At 38.8% G+C, this 18,568-nt stretch overlaps 2 protein-coding genes across 4 annotated transcripts; both read left to right on the forward strand.

Annotated features, from left to right (window-relative positions):
- Window positions 1–23: 23 nt before the first annotated feature.
- On the forward strand, window positions 24–4,949 carry otc (ornithine transcarbamylase). Of its 2 annotated transcripts, XM_037788830.1 has the most exons (11): window positions 24–239; window positions 373–511; window positions 610–691; window positions 1,340–1,427; window positions 2,420–2,573; window positions 2,658–2,780; window positions 2,987–3,040; window positions 3,128–3,277; window positions 3,885–4,022; window positions 4,141–4,241; window positions 4,292–4,949. In XM_037788830.1, the coding sequence occupies exons 1-10, from the start codon at window positions 178–180 to the stop codon at window positions 4,198–4,200; spliced, it is 1,050 nt and encodes a 349-aa protein (XP_037644758.1). In that variant the 5' UTR covers window positions 24–177; the 3' UTR covers window positions 4,201–4,241; window positions 4,292–4,949. The 2 variants fall into 2 exon arrangements, with proteins under 2 accessions (XP_037644758.1, XP_037644757.1); XM_037788829.1 differs by having other exon boundaries at window positions 4,141–4,949.
- Window positions 4,950–7,255: 2,306 nt separating this feature from the next.
- On the forward strand, window positions 7,256–18,399 carry gpr161a (G protein-coupled receptor 161a). Of its 2 annotated transcripts, none has more exons than XM_037788828.1 (7): window positions 7,256–7,454; window positions 10,165–10,552; window positions 12,718–13,439; window positions 13,868–13,975; window positions 14,533–14,658; window positions 14,824–15,110; window positions 18,251–18,399. In XM_037788828.1, exons 2-6 carry the CDS (start codon window positions 10,209–10,211, stop codon window positions 15,099–15,101), a joined length of 1,578 nt encoding a protein of 525 aa, XP_037644756.1. In that variant the 5' UTR covers window positions 7,256–7,454; window positions 10,165–10,208; the 3' UTR covers window positions 15,102–15,110; window positions 18,251–18,399. The 2 variants fall into 2 exon arrangements, with proteins under 2 accessions (XP_037644756.1, XP_037644755.1); XM_037788827.1 differs by having other exon boundaries at window positions 10,200–10,552.
- The last annotated feature ends 169 nt before the right edge of the window (window positions 18,400–18,568 follow it).

Below are 18,568 nucleotides of genomic sequence, written 5' to 3' on the forward strand. Positions count from 1 at the left end.
ACTAAAAAGAGCCGGAATCCCCATCACTACAGTGGTAGCCACGCTTCCGGTTGGCTTGTCGGTCTGACTGCATGTCAACCTGTCAACTGGGACAGGCAGTGAATGAAAGTTAATTGATGTATATTATAAAATCCGCACATTAACATTAGGCTTGTATTTTATGTTCCTTGAGCTGCAATGTCTACTAAACTATTGAAATGTTTGAAAACTCTCCAAGACCATTCAGCAAGAAGGTTTAGGTAAGAAACTCCAAATAATTGTATTTCAAAATTAAAGTAATAGTGAAAGTCAAGTTTTGTCAGCAATGCAATATTGTTAATACAATTAATAATAATAATACATGCATTACGCTTTCGTTTATTACTTTCTCAGCATTGGAGCTGCTTCCCTTAGTTCAGTGAATTTAAAGGGTCGCAGCTGTCTGACTCTGAAGGACTTCAGCTCAGATGAAATCAAGAGGCTGTTGTGGGTGTCAGGGGATCTAAAACATCGGATCAAGCATGAAAAAGAGGTATATGTCAACTGCAGTGTCCATATGTTAAATGACCTCAGTTTTAGTGTGTAGCCTCAGGGTGGATCATTTAAAGTAATCTGTCATTTCTATTCCAGTATCTTCCTCTTCTGCAAGGAAAGTCGATTGCTATGATATTTGAGAAGAGGAGCACCAGAACAAGAATGTCCACAGAAACAGGTGTCCATTTTGTGTTACAAGTATCTGCACTGGTGTATGTGCTTCAGTTAATACCATGAATAACAGATTATAGAAGGTGGGCAAATGTTATAAAGACATTGGGCAGTTTTCAAGTATCACATTTAGACTTGAAATTACATTCATAAAAATATTTTTTTTTCTTGTGTTTTGTTTTATTGATAATGCTCAATTTAGTGCAGTATGTAAGATACATAAACATGTCCATTCATGCACGAGACATGTACAGATACATGCAAATGTACTCGTAGAAAAAAGGTTATTTATAAACATAATAATGATATATTCAAGTAAAATAGTGACATTATAACATATTACTAATATTAATACCTACCCATTAATAAAAGAAAACATTAAATAACATTAATGAGAACAATCTAACACACGTGTAACATCTCTCATTGTCAGCTGGGCTGATCCTGTTCACCAGTGTGTTCAGCGGTGTAAAGATCATTGTCAGTATGGACACAAAAGAACTGCTGAAAGGCGACTTTCAGTGCAGACAAGACAGTCTGCAACTATTTCCACTCCTCTTTTCCCTGTACCGTACCCCTTCAACGCTTTTACACATGGTCATGTATGTTGTATGTAGTTGGCTAAATTGAAGTTGTCTTAATATCATAATTTCAGGTTTTGCTTTGCTGGGTGGCCATCCCTGTTTTCTCACCTCTCAGGACATCCACCTGGGAGTGAATGAGAGTCGCACAGACACAGCTAGGTGAGTCATGCAGTTATGCTTTCACTTGTGGAAATAAAATGAAATGAATGTCAGATAGTTTTGGATGTAGGCTGTGTATTTGCACTCCTTTTTTATCTGAATATCCAGGGAAATCTTAATCAGCATGGTATTTTCAGTGTTCACTGTATATTGATGGATGACACATCTCCACTTCCTCCCACTGTACAAAAGTGAAAATAAAATATCCCAGATACGGGAGCTGACATCTCGAGATTCTGACGTCATTTGGCGCCAGAGTCTGCACATTAGTGACCGGCGGGCTGGAGCTCAAAGTATCAAAGTCCCGCCCACACACCTGCCTGAGCCAATCACGAGCCGAACACAGCCTCAGTTTGCTAGTGTGAGCCACCTAACAGCGACTTTAGTACCACTGTACGCTGTTCAGCTAGAAAGACACAACAATTAAGCATAATATCTCTATAAATATATTTATGAGCAAATTGACATGTTCTGTTACACAGACTGGTGACGGTTATGGAAAGTTAAAGTTATATCTCCTCTCTTGTACAATTCCCGAGCCTACGGCTGCTCGACGACTTCACTCAGAGCAGCTGTCGATCATAGTATAAAATAACTAATTAAAACCAAACTTAAAAGATAAATGAACACTTGAACATACATCAACTTGATAAGAACTACCTAAAATGGAGAAAAAAAACATCTATGGGAACAATTTATTTGACGTGTATTTTGACTTTTTTGTTTGACCCATGTCCCATCCACTAACATGGAGGGGATAGGCTTCATGACCTATACTGCAGCCAGCCACCAGGGGGCAATCGAGATGTTTTGGCTTCACGTTTAGGGAGCTGTCATCTCGTCCACCTTTATATACAGTCTATGGTAGTTACAGTGTTGTCCACTATCGTGCTTATTACTGAAGGGAAAGAAGAGTGTTTTCTGGCCCAGTATATGAACCACAGCCGCCTGGGGTCATGTCCGCCTCTGTAATCTCTAAACTCCTACCACAGGGTTCTCTCAGGACTCTGTGATATTGTCTTGGCACGAGTGTACAGCCACTCCACACTGGAGGAGCTGGATAAGGAGGCCTCCATCCCCATCATTAACGGTCTGTCTGACCTCTACCATCCAATCCAGATTCTGGCTGACTTCCTCACTTTACAGGTACTCCAACTCCTACACGTACTGCAATTTTCATTTAGTAAATGACAATGACATAGTGTTTTCTGAATTACCACTCTCCTCAAGGAGCATTATGGGTCCCTTAGTGGACTAACTTTGAGCTGGATTGGAGATGGGAACAACGTCCTCCACTCCTTCATGATGACAGCAGCTAAACTGGGAGTTCATCTTAAGATTGCTACTCCAAAGGTTTGCCTTGTTTTATATTTTCATGTACATTTGGCCTCTCTTTTAGTGCACTTCCCCTTCTTTCTAGTAGATTCTTGTTTTTGTTTTTGGCAGGTATAGCTGAACACAGTAAACCTTGAGCATCTAATCTCCCCAGTTGCTTGGGAAACGAAAACCTGTGGTTCAGTTTTGTAATAAAGCCAAAGCTGTATTTTTTTTATTTACAGGGGTATGAGCCAGATAGGAGTGTTATTCAAGAGGCACAAAGACTCTCCAAAGAGGTGAGGTCTTCTTCAGGTGTCATTATTATAAACAGACCTCTTGTCAAAGGACTTCTTATTAATTCATAACATTGCATTTTGCCTCAGCATGGGACCCAGCTTGTTCTGACCTCTGACCCAATGGAGGCCGCCCACGGCAGCAATGTTTTGGTCACCGACACCTGGGTCAGCATGGGACAGGAGGAGGAGAAGAAAAAGAGGCTCAAAGACTTTAAAGGTTACCAGATTACAATGCAGGTAAATAAGATTGTCTCATTAACCTGTTTATATTTTTGATTTGGCATCTTATTGATATGTTTTTTTTTGTTTTTTTTTACTATTTGCACTATTTCCTACGTTGTACTGCAACTGCTGCAGAATAATTTCTCTTATCTTAGTATTATTTAGAGGCAAATCACAAATTGTTACTGTTTTAGACTCTCTTTTTGTGTTAAATCTAAAAAAAAGTGTCGCCCACCACGTACCAGTAGCTTTTGGAAAAGTTAGCAGCTGTTTTCAGTAAGTGTCTGTTCCCAAATTGGTCCCTTTTGACAGCTGCACACGCTTCTTGACAGTAAGCAAATCGGACTCAAACATGCCTGACTGCCTGTACACAAAGCAGTAGAGTTTAATCATCTGTAAATTGTTTGTATTGTAAACTAGTCTAACACTAATTACAGACTTCATCTGGCTTATAAATCAGCAAGCAACTCTTGCACTGAATATGATTATATAATTGATATCATTCTTCTGAAAAAGATTACAGTAATTATTTTGGTCAATAAGAATGTGTCTGAGAAGTTAATACTTTGCAAAGGAGCAAAAATGTCATTTTTAAATGGGTCTTGGTTCTGGTCCACTACAGACAGGAAGTGTGGCTAAACCAGACTGGACCTTCCTGCATTGTCTCCCCCGGAAAACGGAGGAGGTGGATGACCAGGTATTCTACTCATCCCGCTCCCTCGTCTTCCCAGAGGCAGAGAATAGAAAGTGGACAATCATGGTGAGTAAAGAATGAGCCGTTTTATACTAATATGGGTTTGATTTGATCCTGTCAGAATAGTCTTTGCCTCCAATTTGATTGTCCCTCTACTGATCATCACAACTGTCTTCTCTTTCAGGGTTTGATGGTGTCTCTTTTGACTGACTACACTCCACAGATCCCCATGCTCAAGTTTTAATTTCAGGTCATAAGGTGGAGTTTTACTTGTATGACAGTCCTACGGCAGGTGCCTCTGCATATTTCAGTGTCAGATTTCACTCATCCATGCCACCATAACAACATGGTTACCCCAAATTAATTGTGTTTACAAGAAGGAGAAGAAGGTTCATTTGACTGAACAGTAGAAATGTCTGATGAATCAATTGCAGTCTTCCCATTTATCCTCGACTTACTACTACAGTATTTCAAATATTTTAAATGTGTTAATCCTGTTTCATGTAAAAGGACTTGAAGACGACATATGAAATGTGATTGCATTATTCTATTCAAGGCATTGTATTAAATTACTGTTGTCACGGACGGTTATCAATTTCAAACTAATAAAAAACTTGACTAATGCACCGAAGACAGCAGAACAGCAAAAACTTCCCGTTCAGCAAGGGCTTTGTGAGAGAAACATCATCGTCAGACAAGCAATGATCGCTAGCCAATCGTAGGCAGAGTAGGATGAGTCATGCTTTTGCTATAGTGGGATTCATAAATTAAATTACACAAAAACAAAAAGTGTATACACAATAAAATGTTAATCTTTTTATTATATTTATTTTTTATTTTTTATTGTTTGTGTTGTTTTTTTTCTGATATATTTTCACTCAGGCTCTATAATTTGATTGTACCCTCCATTTAAATTGTTTAACACTTTTGTTATGAAAAATGGAGGGGAAAAAAAGGACTTTTATATTTGTTGAAATAAAGCTTTGAATTTGATTAGTTTTATATAATAACACGTTTATAATTTCTTTGCATCCAACAAGCCAACAAGAGAAGCAATGACAACATATAGTTACGAGGAGATGAAGAAAACCGTTAAAACTGAATATAGTGCAGGGTAACTCCAGTAGCTTAGTCTATGAAAGTGCACTGTGTGCATTATTATCTATCCTGCAGACCGTCCTCCTTTGTCCCCCCCCTTCCCTAGAGAGGTGTTGTAAAGTTTGATTTCTCGGGGGACAAAGGATTTCCTGAGTCTGTCGGTGGAGCACTTTGGAGCAGTGTTTGGGATTGTGATGTTCACTTCCATGTGCATGTTATTTACCTCTCATTTAACAGGGCTGCAGGGCAGAGTGCGCCGTCCAATGGAAGCAGTCGGTGACGTCATGTCTAGTCCCGGCTCTCTGACTGGATAACGTAAGATGACGTGCTGACGTGTTGTTGATGTGCGGGAAGCTTTGATGTACGTGGGTGGTCCGCTCTGATAAAGATGATGCGTAGGGAGAGCTTCATTCATAAACACCAGCAGCCTGTCATTAAAGAAATACACAAATACATGAATACAAACTCCTACACTAACTAACTACATGTTGCATCTGAAACAGAATTAAATGTACTTTTTTTTATTATTTAAGATAAGATAAGATAAGATGAACCTTTATTAATCCCCGGAGGGAAATTCAGATGGCAAACATCAGCAAACATCAGCAAACAGAGTGAAACACAAGAGAGGTAAATGTATACAAAAATCATAAAACAATAAATAGAGATAAAAAAGATACAGAGTGAATGGGTGAACATAGTGTGTACAGTCCGTCAATAAATACATGTAGTATGTACAATAAATAAATGTAGTATGTACATATGTGCAGTCTATAAAGTGGTATATAGGATGTATAGTGTAAAGTAAGTGGTGTATAGGATGTATAGTGAAAAGTAAGTGGTATATAGGATGTATAGTGTAAAGTAAGTGCTATATAGGATGTATAGGGTAAAGTAAGTGTATATAGGATGTATAGTGTAAAGTAAGTGTATATAGGATGTATAGTGTAAAGTAAGTGCTATATAGGATGCATAGTGTAAAGTAAGTGGTATATAAGAGGAATAGTGTAAAGTAAGTGGTATATAGGATGCATATTGTAAAGTAAGTGGTATATAGGATGCATAGTGTAAAGTAAGTGGTATATAGGATGAATAGTGTAAAGTAAGTGGTATATAGGATGTTTAGTGTAAAGTAAGTGGTATCTAGGATGTTTAGTGTAAAGTAAGTGGTATATAGGATGCATAGTGTAAAGTAAGTGGTATATAGGATGCATAGTGTAAAGTAAGTGGTATATAGGATGAATAGTGTAAAGTAAGTGGTATATAGGATGTATAATGTAAAGTAAGTGGTATATAGGATGCATAGTGTAAAGTAAGTGGTATATAGGATGCATAGTGTAAAGTAAGTGGTATATAGGATGTATTGTGTAAAGTAAGTGGTATATAGGATGCATAGTGTAAAGTAAGTGGTATATAGGATGCATAGTGTAAAGTAAGTGGTATATAGGATGTATTGTGTAAAGTAAGTGGTATATAGGATGTATAGTGTAAAGTAAGTGGTATATAGGATGTATAGTGTAAAGTAAGTGGTATATAGGATGTATTGTGTAAAGTAAGTGGTATATAGGATGCATAGTGTAAAGTAAGTGGTATATATGATGCATAGTGTAAAGTAAGTGGTATATAGGATGCATAGTGTAAAGTAAGTGGTATATATGATGCATAGTGTAAAGTAAGTGGTATATAGGATGTATAGTGTAAAGTAAGTGGTATATATGATGCATATTGTAAAGTAAGTGGTATATAGGATGCATATTGTAAAGTAAGTGGTATATATGATGCATATTGTAAAGTAAGTGGTATATAGGATGTATAGTGTAAAGTAAGTGGTATATATGATGCATATTGTAAAGTAAGTGGTATATATGATGTATAGTGTAAAGTAAGTGGTATATAGGATGCATAGTGTAAAGTAAGTGGTATATAGGATGCATAGTGTAAAGTAAGTGGTATATAGGATGCATATTGTAAAGTAAGTGTAAAGTGCGCCAGTGGTTAGAGTCCAATGTGGATAGATATTTAACTTATATGCAATAAGCTAGAGGCTCTAACCTCTGAGAAATAACGTTAAACTGCTCCAATGGCGATATGAAAACAAGACATATTGTGAAGCAGTGGACTGGACCACCCACCAACAGCCTGGAGGAGTCAGCGAGGAGAGGAGGAGGTGAAGCCGAGGTGGGAGGAGGAGGAGGAGGACGCCATTACAGCCGCGGCTGGCCGTCTGTGATTGAGGATTGAGGAGGGGACAAAACGTTATCAAACTTAACAATGTCGACGGGCTTCTTCTCAGACATGTTATCACACCTCAGTTACTGCTAGGTTATAGCGGACTACGGGACAAGTTGTGATGGATTCACCCTGGATGAGGAGACAATGTGGAGCAGCAGAGCAGAGCAGGTAAAGAGGGAGAGCTGTGTGTGTTTCAGGAGGGACAATGGGAGAAAGTTTCAGCTAACCAAGGCTAACTAACGGAGCTGAAACTAGTGGTAGTCTTTTACCAAGTTTATCAGTATTGAGGAAGTACAGAAACCCTGAAAATGTCGCTCGACTTTGGGGTTAACCTGGTCATTTTAACTGTGGAAAGTTAACCGCCATGGTGGTTGAGATGGCAACTAGTATGCTCTCCTGCTAAACTAACGTTAACTAACGAAGCTAACGGTTACGTTGCTAGGCTACAACTAGGCTGCCGAACCAGGCTGTTGAGGTTTGGTGTTAAAGCCTGTTTACAATGGCTCTGTTACATGTCTACATCCTCTTCTTAACACACTATTAACATCCTTAAAAGTAGCAGTACAACATGTAAAACAACTTAGTCCTGAATTCAGAATCCCAATAAGTAACTTTACATACGTGTTATCTGCTTATGTCATTGTTATATTATTATTTATTTAATTATTAGATACAAGATATGTTGCATAACTTTCATAACATTCATTCTCACTGTGCAATATCATTTTTCACTTCTGCAATTTTGTTAATAGTCTGTGTTAGTGAGGAGTTGAGCCTCCTCCAGGCTGTTAAAGCCTGTTTATAATGGCTCTGTTACATGTCTACATCCTCTTCTTAACATACACTATTAAGATCTTTAAAAGTAGCAATACAACCTGTAAAACTACTTATTTCAAGTCCTGCATTCACAATCCCAATAAGTAACTTTACATATCTGCTTATATCATTGTTATATTATTATTTATTTCATTATTAGATACAAGATATGTTGCATACAAATGAATAATGCCAACCTCATTTTGGTGTTAAAGCCTGTTTATAATGGCTCTGTTACATGTCTACATCCTCTTCTTAACATCCTCAGTGGTAGAAACACTATTAAAATCCTTAAAAGTAGCAATACAACATGTAAAACTATTTATTTCAAGTCCTGCATTCCCAATAAGTAACTTTACATATCTGCTTATGTTATTGTTATATTGTTATTTATGTCATTATTAGATATGTTGCATAAAAGTGAATAATGCCAACCTCATCTATGTCACAAAGTACTACGAATTCCTTCAACTGTTACTAGCTATTGATATGAAAATGTATGGTTACAGTTATTAATTTAATTATTAATAAGAGTCCTAATTGATAGGTTAGTTTATTTTTTGAGACTACTTTAATAGGTTTTCTCTTTGTTTCAAATAGTGGTGCCTCAAGTATGATTTAAAACACATGAAATCATATTATTCAATATAATTAATACTTATTTTGATAAGCATTAATTACTTTTGATAGTCATTTTAATCTTTTTAAGCTTATGTTCCAACATAATTTATCCAATATAATTAATATATATTGATCATTCTTATATGATAAGTATTAATGTTATGGATATTAATAATTATCTTCAATATTTTCTAATAGCTAGACTAGACTCCTATCTGCGTCCCCAACAGATATAAGATTGCATAAATGTGTAAGAAGCATTTCAATGTGTTTAAATAGTGTAGGTGGTTGAGTCAGAGCTACTATTGACAGCTTTACATACTGCTGGATAGTTCAATCTGTAAATAAATCACATTTTATAAATCTATGATATGTTTTGTATGTAAAATACTGATCTGCAGTAACTACAGCTGTCAGATAAAGGTAGTGGAGTAAAATGTATAATGTTTCATGTTGTGGAGTAAAACTATGAAGTAGCACAAAATGGAAACACAAATACCCCAATATTTGATGAAATGTACTTTACAAACATTTGTGGCAGCCACTGGTTTCAACTAATTTCCACGCAGTATGAAAACCAAATAGTAGGCTCTTGAAACTTGCTTGAGAGCTTTTTTTTTCCCACAGTTTCATTTCTGGATAAACTGTTTCTTCGTATGTGTTGTGTGCTGTGGTGTTTTGTAGACAACATCCGTCTGTTTGTGTTTGACCGAGAGCATTTCCTCTGTGAGGCTGTATTCTGACACTTAACTGAAACACTTTTGTACTTTTGACACTATCACTATGAACATAAAGTCTGCCTTAATGTTTATCAAAGTTAAATTATTGTAATGAGGTCATGCAGTGCAGAGGTCTCATATCAATCTGCCCTTAAACTGAATTAGAGCTGAAATGACATAAAATAGATTGCCAATGACAATTGATTAATAGTGAAATTCAGTTATCAATCAAAAATGCCAAACGTTCTCTGGTTCCAGACACTTAAACGAGAGGATTTGCTGCTTTTCCTGTTTTATTTTTACTTAATTATGATAGGGATGGACTGTTGGTTGGCCAAAACAGAAAGTTGGAAGAAATCACATTTTGCTCTCGGAAATTGTGACTGGCATTTTTTCAGCTATGAAAAATGGCTATGAAGATTATAGTTTGTTGCATCTCTAAACTGCATTTCACACACAACAGTAATGTAACATTTCCAAACATGAATGCAGAGTTTATGCTCATTGTGATGGACTACTCAAGCACGTTTCAAGATCCCAGTAACGGATTTTGTCAGTGAAAAAAATAAATCTAAAACTGTAAAGCTTGCATTCAGAAATTGTTGATTTTTTTTAAAAGTATACAGGACTTGTAGACAGTTCAAATGTGCTGGTATTGTCCTTTAACAGATTTTAGCTTTCTTTGTATTGTCTAATTTCTAACCACGTCTTTCCACTGACAGTCTCCAACCATTCCTTCCCCTGTCTGGTGGCCCAGCCTCACACCATGAACACCAGTAGGAACTGCACCGCAGTGGGGAATGGTGAGGGCCTGGCTGCCCTGGAGTCAGTCTCCATCGTGACCATCACGCTCCTAGCCTGCCTGGGGAACCTCTTGATTGTGGCGACCCTCTATCGCAGGCCTTATCTGCTCACACCCAGCAACAAGTTTGTGTTCAGCCTGACCACGTCCAACCTGCTGCTGTCCGTGCTGGTGCTGCCGTTTGTGGCCGTGAGCTCGGCAAAGAGGGAGTGGGTGTTTGGGGTGGTGTGGTGTAACTTCACTGCCCTGCTCTACCTGCTCATCAGCTCTGCCAGCATGCTCACCCTCGGAGCTATTGCCATTGACAGGTTAGTGCTGGATAATATAGAAATAATGACTGATGCAGCTTTAAATTTAAACTTAAAACAGATTTGACTATGCACAGAAATCCGTGGCCTGATGGTTAGAAATGCAGACTTGTTTCCAGACTTTGTTTATATGCTCTTTAGCAAGGCACTTAACACTACGACCAGTTCAGCTGCTCACTGGCCAGTGGTTGTACTGGGCAGCTCCCATGTTAAAACGTGCGAGTGTATTTGCTTTCAGTGGAGTAGTTTGAGAATTTCTGTCTGTGAAAAAAAATACATAGAAAATAGATCAAAGGATGTTAGATGCATCATTTTTAAATTGGTGGTTGCTATGTGATTATCTATTGGCCATGTTACCATGGCAAAGCTGGGGAAATTAATATTTTGTTTGGGTATACATGAAAGGTAACATTTAAATATGAACTATTAGAAGACAGGACCACACATACTAAATTAATTTCATCAAAAGATACCTTTATAAAGCACAGATCACAGATAGAGGCCTAAGATAAATTACATTTTCATTACAATCAAATGTCAAATGTTCACTAAGGCGAAAGGGAGAATTTTTCAAGAGTGAGCATGATATGTAGCCGCAAATAATTCAGTTATACGATTCACTTGAATTTGCATTCAATTTACTTTTGGAAATTACTTATAAAATTCCCTCCCAACAGTTTTTAGGGACATAATCTGTATGAGATTAGCAGGAGCCTGATTACATCTTTCACAGTTGGTACAAATGTAAACGACAAAATGTAAAATACAATATGTGGTATCATCCTCATGCAGTAATAATATCCCTTACTGATGGACAACAGCTAACATCTTTTGTGACTGTTCCAATATACATTTAATAAAAGCCAAATAATGTTTTTTTCTCATATTCTGGGAGCAATTTTATCTCGTTTTTTTTCTCAAAATAAGCACAATTGTCTTTATTTTTAAGTAAATGTGAGATGTGTATTTACCTCGTTCTTGTGACAATGTTAATATGACACATTTGACATTGTTTGTGCTGTTTCTGGCTCTGGAGGAAACACATTCATGTTCACAAACTTGTGAAACATAGTTTTTGGTGTGTTTCCCTTTAAGGTCAGTATGCAGCTTTGTAAATAAGATTGGTCAACCACACACTTAGCTTGTGGTATTTTTCTGGAGATTTTCCCAGCTCAAGTGACAAGCATTAGACAGACTCACACAAAGTTACTTTAAATGTGGACTGATATGAATGCACCATTCATCTGCAGGGCTGAGATTATTTCCATTGTTTCCTATTTTTAGAAATAAGAAACTGATTCGCAAAGAAAACAAAAAAGATAATCCAGCATACTGAACTACACTTCCACCACTTTCTTTAACCTTTTTTTCCTTGCTTGTTCTTTGACTAGATATTTACTATATTGTGATTGTTTTGTGTAAAGATAAAATTAGATTAGCAATATATTTGGAAAGATGGGCTCACGTTTTCAAATATACAAAAGGGAAAATGTTTATATTTCTCAATGTAGGGTATCAAAACATGTATCTCTTGGTGTAAGTAGTGTAAAACTATCCATAGCCCTATTAAGAAGTAGTGTGCCATAAAATAACACCATTTATAAAGACTAGTTCTAACAGAAATATCGATTTTGATAATCGATGGATATCACTAAGAAATTTGACAATGGCCTCTGGGAAATTTTAAACAGATTTTTTTGCCATTTTTCTTAAATGTTATAAACTAAAAGATAAATTAATTAGTTAGAAAGATTATCTGATAGTTAAAGTACAGTTCTTTTATTTTTGGAGATGCACTTCAGGTTGGTTGGAATTGACGCTGAATACCACTCTGGTTAAATTATATTGTGATCATAGTGGCCAGTAACATGTAGTTAAGATCTGCTGTAATTTACAGTAGCTCTGTAGCACACAGTCCTCACTGTTCTCACTGTTCTCACTGCTATCCTAATTACCCTCCTCACCTTTGGGAATTTGTGATTACAGTGCATGTTTTTGTTCTCCCGCCAAGCCTCTCCTTTTCTGTTGTTTGCAGCTTTTTAGAAAACGCTTTATAGCATTGTTCTGTATCCCTCACTGAAATCTGAGCAGTCTGTTACTTGGACCAGAGAGCTTCCTTGAGAACAGTTTCCTTTCCTCACTGTGTTCCTCTCTCGTCCCAACAGGTACTATGCAGTGCTTTACCCGATGATCTACCCCATGAAGATCACAGGAAACCGGGCGGTCGTCGCCATCGCCTATGTGTGGCTACACTCCCTGGTGGGCTGTCTGCCTCCTCTGTTCGGCTGGTCCTCCTTCGAGTTCGACTGCTTCAAGTGGACCTGTGTTGCGTCTTGGCACAGAGAGCCGGGCTACACGGCCTTCTGGGTCACCTGGTGCATCCTTCCCCCCTTAGTCATCATGCTGGCCTGTTACGGTGTCATTTTCCGCGTTGCCCGCATGAAAGCCCGGAAAGTTCACTGTGGGACAGTTATTACGGCCCAGGATGACTCTACTGGAGCTCAGAGGAACGGACGCAAAAACTCAAGCACCTCGACTTCCTCTAATGGAAGCCGGCGGAGCCTCGTGTATGCGGGGAGTCAGTGCAAGGCCTTTGTCACCATCTTAGTGGTGATCGGCACTTTCCTCATGACCTGGGGGCCATATGCCGGGGTGGTGTGTACAGAGGCTTTGTGGGGGCAAGGGAGCGTGTCTCAGGGAGTGGAGACGTTGGTAGCGTGGCTATCTTTCTGCAGCGCGGTGTGCCACCCGCTCATCTACGGTCTGTGGAATAAAACGGTGAGGAAGGAGCTGCTGGGGATGTGTTTCGGAGATCGCTACTACAGAGAGTCGTTCGCCACGCGGCAAAGGACATCCCGCCTCTTCAGCATCTCCAACAGAATCACAGGTGGGAGAAGAGCAGTGGCTCTGTTTGTTTATTTATGACTTATTTATGACAGGATACCAAATCACAGACTGAAAGAACAATGTTCAGGAAGATACAAATAGACATACAGCCAAAACAAGGACAACAAAGCTGAACAAAGATAAACACACAACTATTATGTACTCACACGGAGGTACAATGTTAAACCGAAAGGTTAAACCGTTTCTGTAAACAGGTATACAATAGTGAAAGGGTGGGTGTTAGTGCAGAGTATTGAGTAAGAGTATGGAGACTGATCTGACGCCATAAAAGAGTGCTGGATTAGACATTAGTGTAATAAGTGGTTTACGTACAGTATATACAGCCTGTTTAGATTTACATCCCGGTGTTGTTATGATTACATGTGTTGTATGATGTTGTACAACGAGATCTTGCTTGTGTTCTTTCAGACTTGGGTATGTCGCCACACCTGACAGCCATGCTGGCCGGTGGAGGGCACCTGCTGGCCCCCGGGAGCAGCACAGGAGATACTGGCTTCAGTTTCACTCAGGACTCATGTAAGTGTGTTAACAATAATACTAATTCAGCTAAACCTCCTAAAGGCCATGGTAATGTCTGCAAATGACTTGTTTAGTCCAATAAACAGTCACAAACCAAAAGATAGCTCTGTTGTTGAGAAGCTGGAACCAAAGAGTGTTTGAAAAATAAAAATAAAATTATTTATCACTTATCAAAATAGTTGCCAATTATTTTTCTGTTGATCAATTAATTGACTAATGGTTCCAGCTGTAGTTGATTTCCCTCTGCTGTTTAAAACTGTTGATCCTAACATGAACATAAAATAATCCATGGCACGTGTAAACATGATGTTCGAAAGGCTTAATACCAACTCTGTTGCGTCATACTCCCACAGCTTTGTTGCAGTCAGCCTCACATTCCTGTTTCACAGCTCATGTTTTCAGTTCAGGATGGCAAGTAATGTCATGTGTAATACAAAGACACATCTGATTATCCAACTCGTTCGTGTCCTTTTTTATTGAGATGGTTTCTACTTTTTACATTTTGCTCTCAGTTAACCCACCTTTTTGGTCTCTGTAATGTTTCTCCCACGCAGGCACAGACGTGATGCTGCTGGATAACTTCTCCACAGACGGCTCCTCCCACCAACAGCCCCACGGGAATCCGTCCGGGAAGAGGAGGAGCTCCGTCACCTTTGAAGACCAGGTGGAGCAAGCCAAAGGTATCTGTCATTTCCACAAAAGATTAGAGGGGAGGGAGTTCACTTCATACTCACCGAGGGTTTGAAAAGTGACTTCAGCAAGCTACAAAAACAAAACCTCAAACTAAACAAACGATTTGTTTCCTGTAACATTTGTCTAATAGTAATCTGTGTTTTTCTCCTCAGCTGAAAACACCAACATGTCCGCGGTTGAAGTCCACGCAGAGGTACACAAATCTCTTGAGACCTTCGCCTCCTCCCTGGCAAAGGCCATAGAGAGCGACGCTAAGCTGACCCTGTTTGGGGAGGACATGGGTCTGCCGGGGGGACTGTTTACGACAAGGGCCGCACCGAGACCCAGATACCTGGACGGTCAGAGACTGAGGCTGGAAAGCATCGATGAAGGGATCGTTAAAGATGACAGGGAGGAAGAAGAGCAGGACGTGGAGGAAAAACCAGCGTGACCACAGCAGGTCTGTTCATTTGTTGGACAGGTTTATAGACCGTACTCAGTTTACTAGCGAGCTGAGAGGGTTTCACACCGTCAACACGACTACATGTGACCAGTCAAAGTGGTCTGTGGTGCAATTTATGAAGTCTGTCTCTCTACACATGGGTACTCCATACTTGAAATTATTAGGAAACAGGAAGAGGCACATTATTCATTCCACTATGTTGGACCAAATGCACACCATCAATGTCTTTGCAAGCTTTTGTATGGATTAATGTAATCAATAGGAAGCCTTAACTACTGTTACCTAAATGATCGGATTGTTGTAGTAATTTGTCGATTACTATATATATCATGGTATGTCCTCAGAATTTGCAATAATAATAATAATGTGCCTCATCAGGGCTGGAAAGTATTTTCCAAAAGACTAGTAACGCTTTTATCAGATCGTTGTCAATGTTTCTTTTATTACATTAAGGAAAGTAAGTTTCAAGCCCAAGTTGTCTCACTCAGGTGCGCTTGTACTGCACACCAATGGTCTACATACACAATTGATGCCACTTATTGTGCCTGCGGAGTTGGACATGTGAGAGTTAAAATACTACAATTTAACATCATATTCATTACTTTGGGTTTTAATTACCTTAAATGACGGACTTTGGCTGATGAGAGGCGTCCGTATTTGTTCGTTTTTCAGATGCTTCTGTAATATCAAGTATCAAGTCGGATATATATCGGAGCTTTGAGAAAAATCTGAGTTTTCAGTCATAATTACCACTGGGTTGTTGACGTGAACTATTTAAAAGCTGGACCCCGCTAATTACAATTATGACATGTAAGTAGAGATTTAATCAGCCAGGATAAGTGAAAACACCAGTGCAGGTGTGCAGGACCTTTAATGTAATAAAGACATATTAAAGGGTCCAGATAACAGTGTTGTGAGTCTTTTGGGTGATAAAAATCACAGTTATAGTTTTATGTTTGAAGAAGATAGATTTGTGTTTTTACACAGATTGTTTAACAGAAGGCCGTCTTCTGACTCTGACCTCGTGTGTTTTAATTCTGACTGATGGTCAACACATCGCACAGCAGAGGGCAGACTCTAATTAAGAAATTTGACTGAGGAAAACCCCTTTTTCACAGGAGACATTTTGACATGTCACAGTAAAGAAAAAAAATCACAGGTATAAATAATAAAATGAGTGTTTGCTGAAGTCCATTTACCTGTTTCAGTTTCAGGGTCCTGGTATTGTGCATGCTGGCTCACTGTCACAGCTCACTGGGACACTTGAATAGATCAGAGCCATCGTTAGTGTTATTAGTAACACCTGTGCGTTTCCTGCAATGGTGCCTTTAAATGAAACTCGTGAGCTCGTAATTTACAAAATGTAATGTCGTGTACACGATATGCTTAGCGTTCAAGTGGTTAAGTCGTGAAAGCACCGCTGCTTAACAACGGCAATATTAACGTTACTGTCGGTGTCTAGAAGCCACAGAGGCTAACAATTTAGCAAGCTAGCAAGTGGGTAACATAATGCAGGAAATGCAAAGGCATAATGTAAGAGGAAAACAATCAACATTTTCCTCAAACATATTATAAAATTACAAAAGAAAAACAATATACTACTAAAATTTCAATATATTCACTTATGTACCAAAAAATTAACTTCCAAGGCCTCCTCCATTTCTCACAACGTCAACAAACACGTCACAACTCGTGAACTCTGAGCTTTCGGAATCTTTCCACTCGCGAGGTTATGAATACCACAAAGGGGGGCGTTCATATGGACTCTTCTCGTGAACACAGTAAACACGACCCCATTTGAATGCACCATCAAGTGTCAGGGTCCTGGTATTGTGCATGCTGGCTCACTGACACAGCTTACTGGGACACTTGAATAGATCAAAGCCATCGTTAGTGTTATTAGTAACACCTGTGCTTTTCCTGCTATGACAAGTCAGAATGTCTGCCATGAAAAAAGGCCCGCTGATGTGGATTGAAAACATAAAAGTGCCTGTCGGGTGTTGACTGATGTCCTGATCAATGGTTATCTCTGATTTCAACCCCAGTGCATGTTGGGATAACCCTCCGCCCCCCTCCCCTAACCATGACCCTGAATAGGAATTATTGCGTGTATAGGAAATGTGTGGATTTTAAGAGTAAATTGTGTATTGTAATTCATTATAAGAAAACTTCAAAATGATTATAGTGGTATATTTTGTCTATGTATCACTCAGCCAAAATCAGGTCATTTGGAGATGGACTGTTATCAGTATTTCAAAGATTGTTATATTAATTAAAATGCATTAGATCCACATTTCATACTATTGTGCACATACTGAGCAGGGCACATTGTTGCTATATTGGTCTTTGAAAGTCAATGAAAAAACTGGTCTTAATCTACAACACTGTGTCTTAGTAAATATTCATGTGGTTTACCTCAGTCTATACTCCACCACTCCCTTTACTATCATGAGAGAAACTCAGAGGACATTTGTAGTAAGTAGAGCGCTTCAGTCTTACCTCGTATCTTTATATTATTGTTTGAACGGTACTTTACACCTGAGAAGTGATGTAACTTTTTGATTTTCACTATACAGTAAGTATTAATACAAATATTTGCATTTAAGTTTTGTATCAAGATTATTCTATTAAAACTTTTTACAGAAAATTTCCTGAATCAATTTATTTTTTCCTTGTTTGTGGTGGTGTGACGCTAAACCATGTTAGTGTCTATACGACAGCTACCAAAACAACGACCTCCTGTCCTGCAGTCCTGAACAAACTGGGGACATTTCACTCCGTATTTGACCAGTTTTTGCCCCTCATCATGTTTTACCATGATATTCAAATCAAGACGGTCATTTAACAACATTTACGGATGTTTTTTAAAGGGGAATTCCACCTATTTTAAACACCAATGTCTGGTTACAGGAGTATTACTGCATACGTGAAAAGCTGTTTGTGGGGGGGGGGGCAGCGCTAAATGTCCTCAAGTGATGTCACTTGAGTCAGCACCAGTTTGGTCTGAAGACTACAAGTTTGGAAATGAAAAAAGTTGAGTTAGAAAGAAGTGAGCTTAAAGTAACTATGAAGAACTTTTAACTGGTTATGTAAAAGTCTCAATTTAATACTGATGCATCTATTTATATGACCTACAGAAGTAAACGAGACCATCAGAGAAGATTGGCTATTTCTATGTAGTTATTGTTAATGCTCGTCATCGGTGCCACCGGGTGCGATTCCAGCGAAATCAGACGACATTCAGGCTCACCAAAAAACTCCCGTCAGCTCAGACTCCAGCGGGGCCTCCGGCTGCAACCAGCCCGCCACGGAGAGACCCAGAACCAGGACTACGTGGGGCAGACTGTCAGACCCTGCAGCAGTAAAATGAGAGGTTTTCTAAAGGGAATCTGGTGCTTGGAAACACCACAGGACACAGCGGTAGGGTTTAAGAGACCATATGATTTTGTTCCAGA

This window comes from Sebastes umbrosus, chromosome 13, assembly GCF_015220745.1.
Source record: "Sebastes umbrosus isolate fSebUmb1 chromosome 13, fSebUmb1.pri, whole genome shotgun sequence".
Taxonomy (NCBI): Eukaryota; Metazoa; Chordata; class Actinopteri; order Perciformes; family Sebastidae; genus Sebastes; species Sebastes umbrosus.

Coding starts and splice junctions, on each gene's coding strand:
- otc (XM_037788829.1), top strand. CDS start 178: ATGTCTACTAAACTATTGAAATGTTTGAAAACTCTCCAAGACCATTCA. Junction 512..609: donor GGATCAAGCATGAAAAAGAG/GTATATGTCAAC, acceptor TTTCTATTCCAG/TATCTTCCTCTTCTGCAAGG. Junction 692..1,339: donor AAGAATGTCCACAGAAACAG/GTGTCCATTTTG, acceptor TCATAATTTCAG/GTTTTGCTTTGCTGGGTGGC.
- gpr161a (XM_037788827.1), top strand. CDS start 7,431: ATGTGGAGCAGCAGAGCAGAGCAG. Junction 7,455..10,199: donor GGAGCAGCAGAGCAGAGCAG/GTAAAGAGGGAG, acceptor CTGGTGGCCCAG/CCTCACACCATGAACACCAG. Junction 13,976..14,532: donor CAGTTTCACTCAGGACTCAT/GTAAGTGTGTTA, acceptor TCTCCCACGCAG/GCACAGACGTGATGCTGCTG.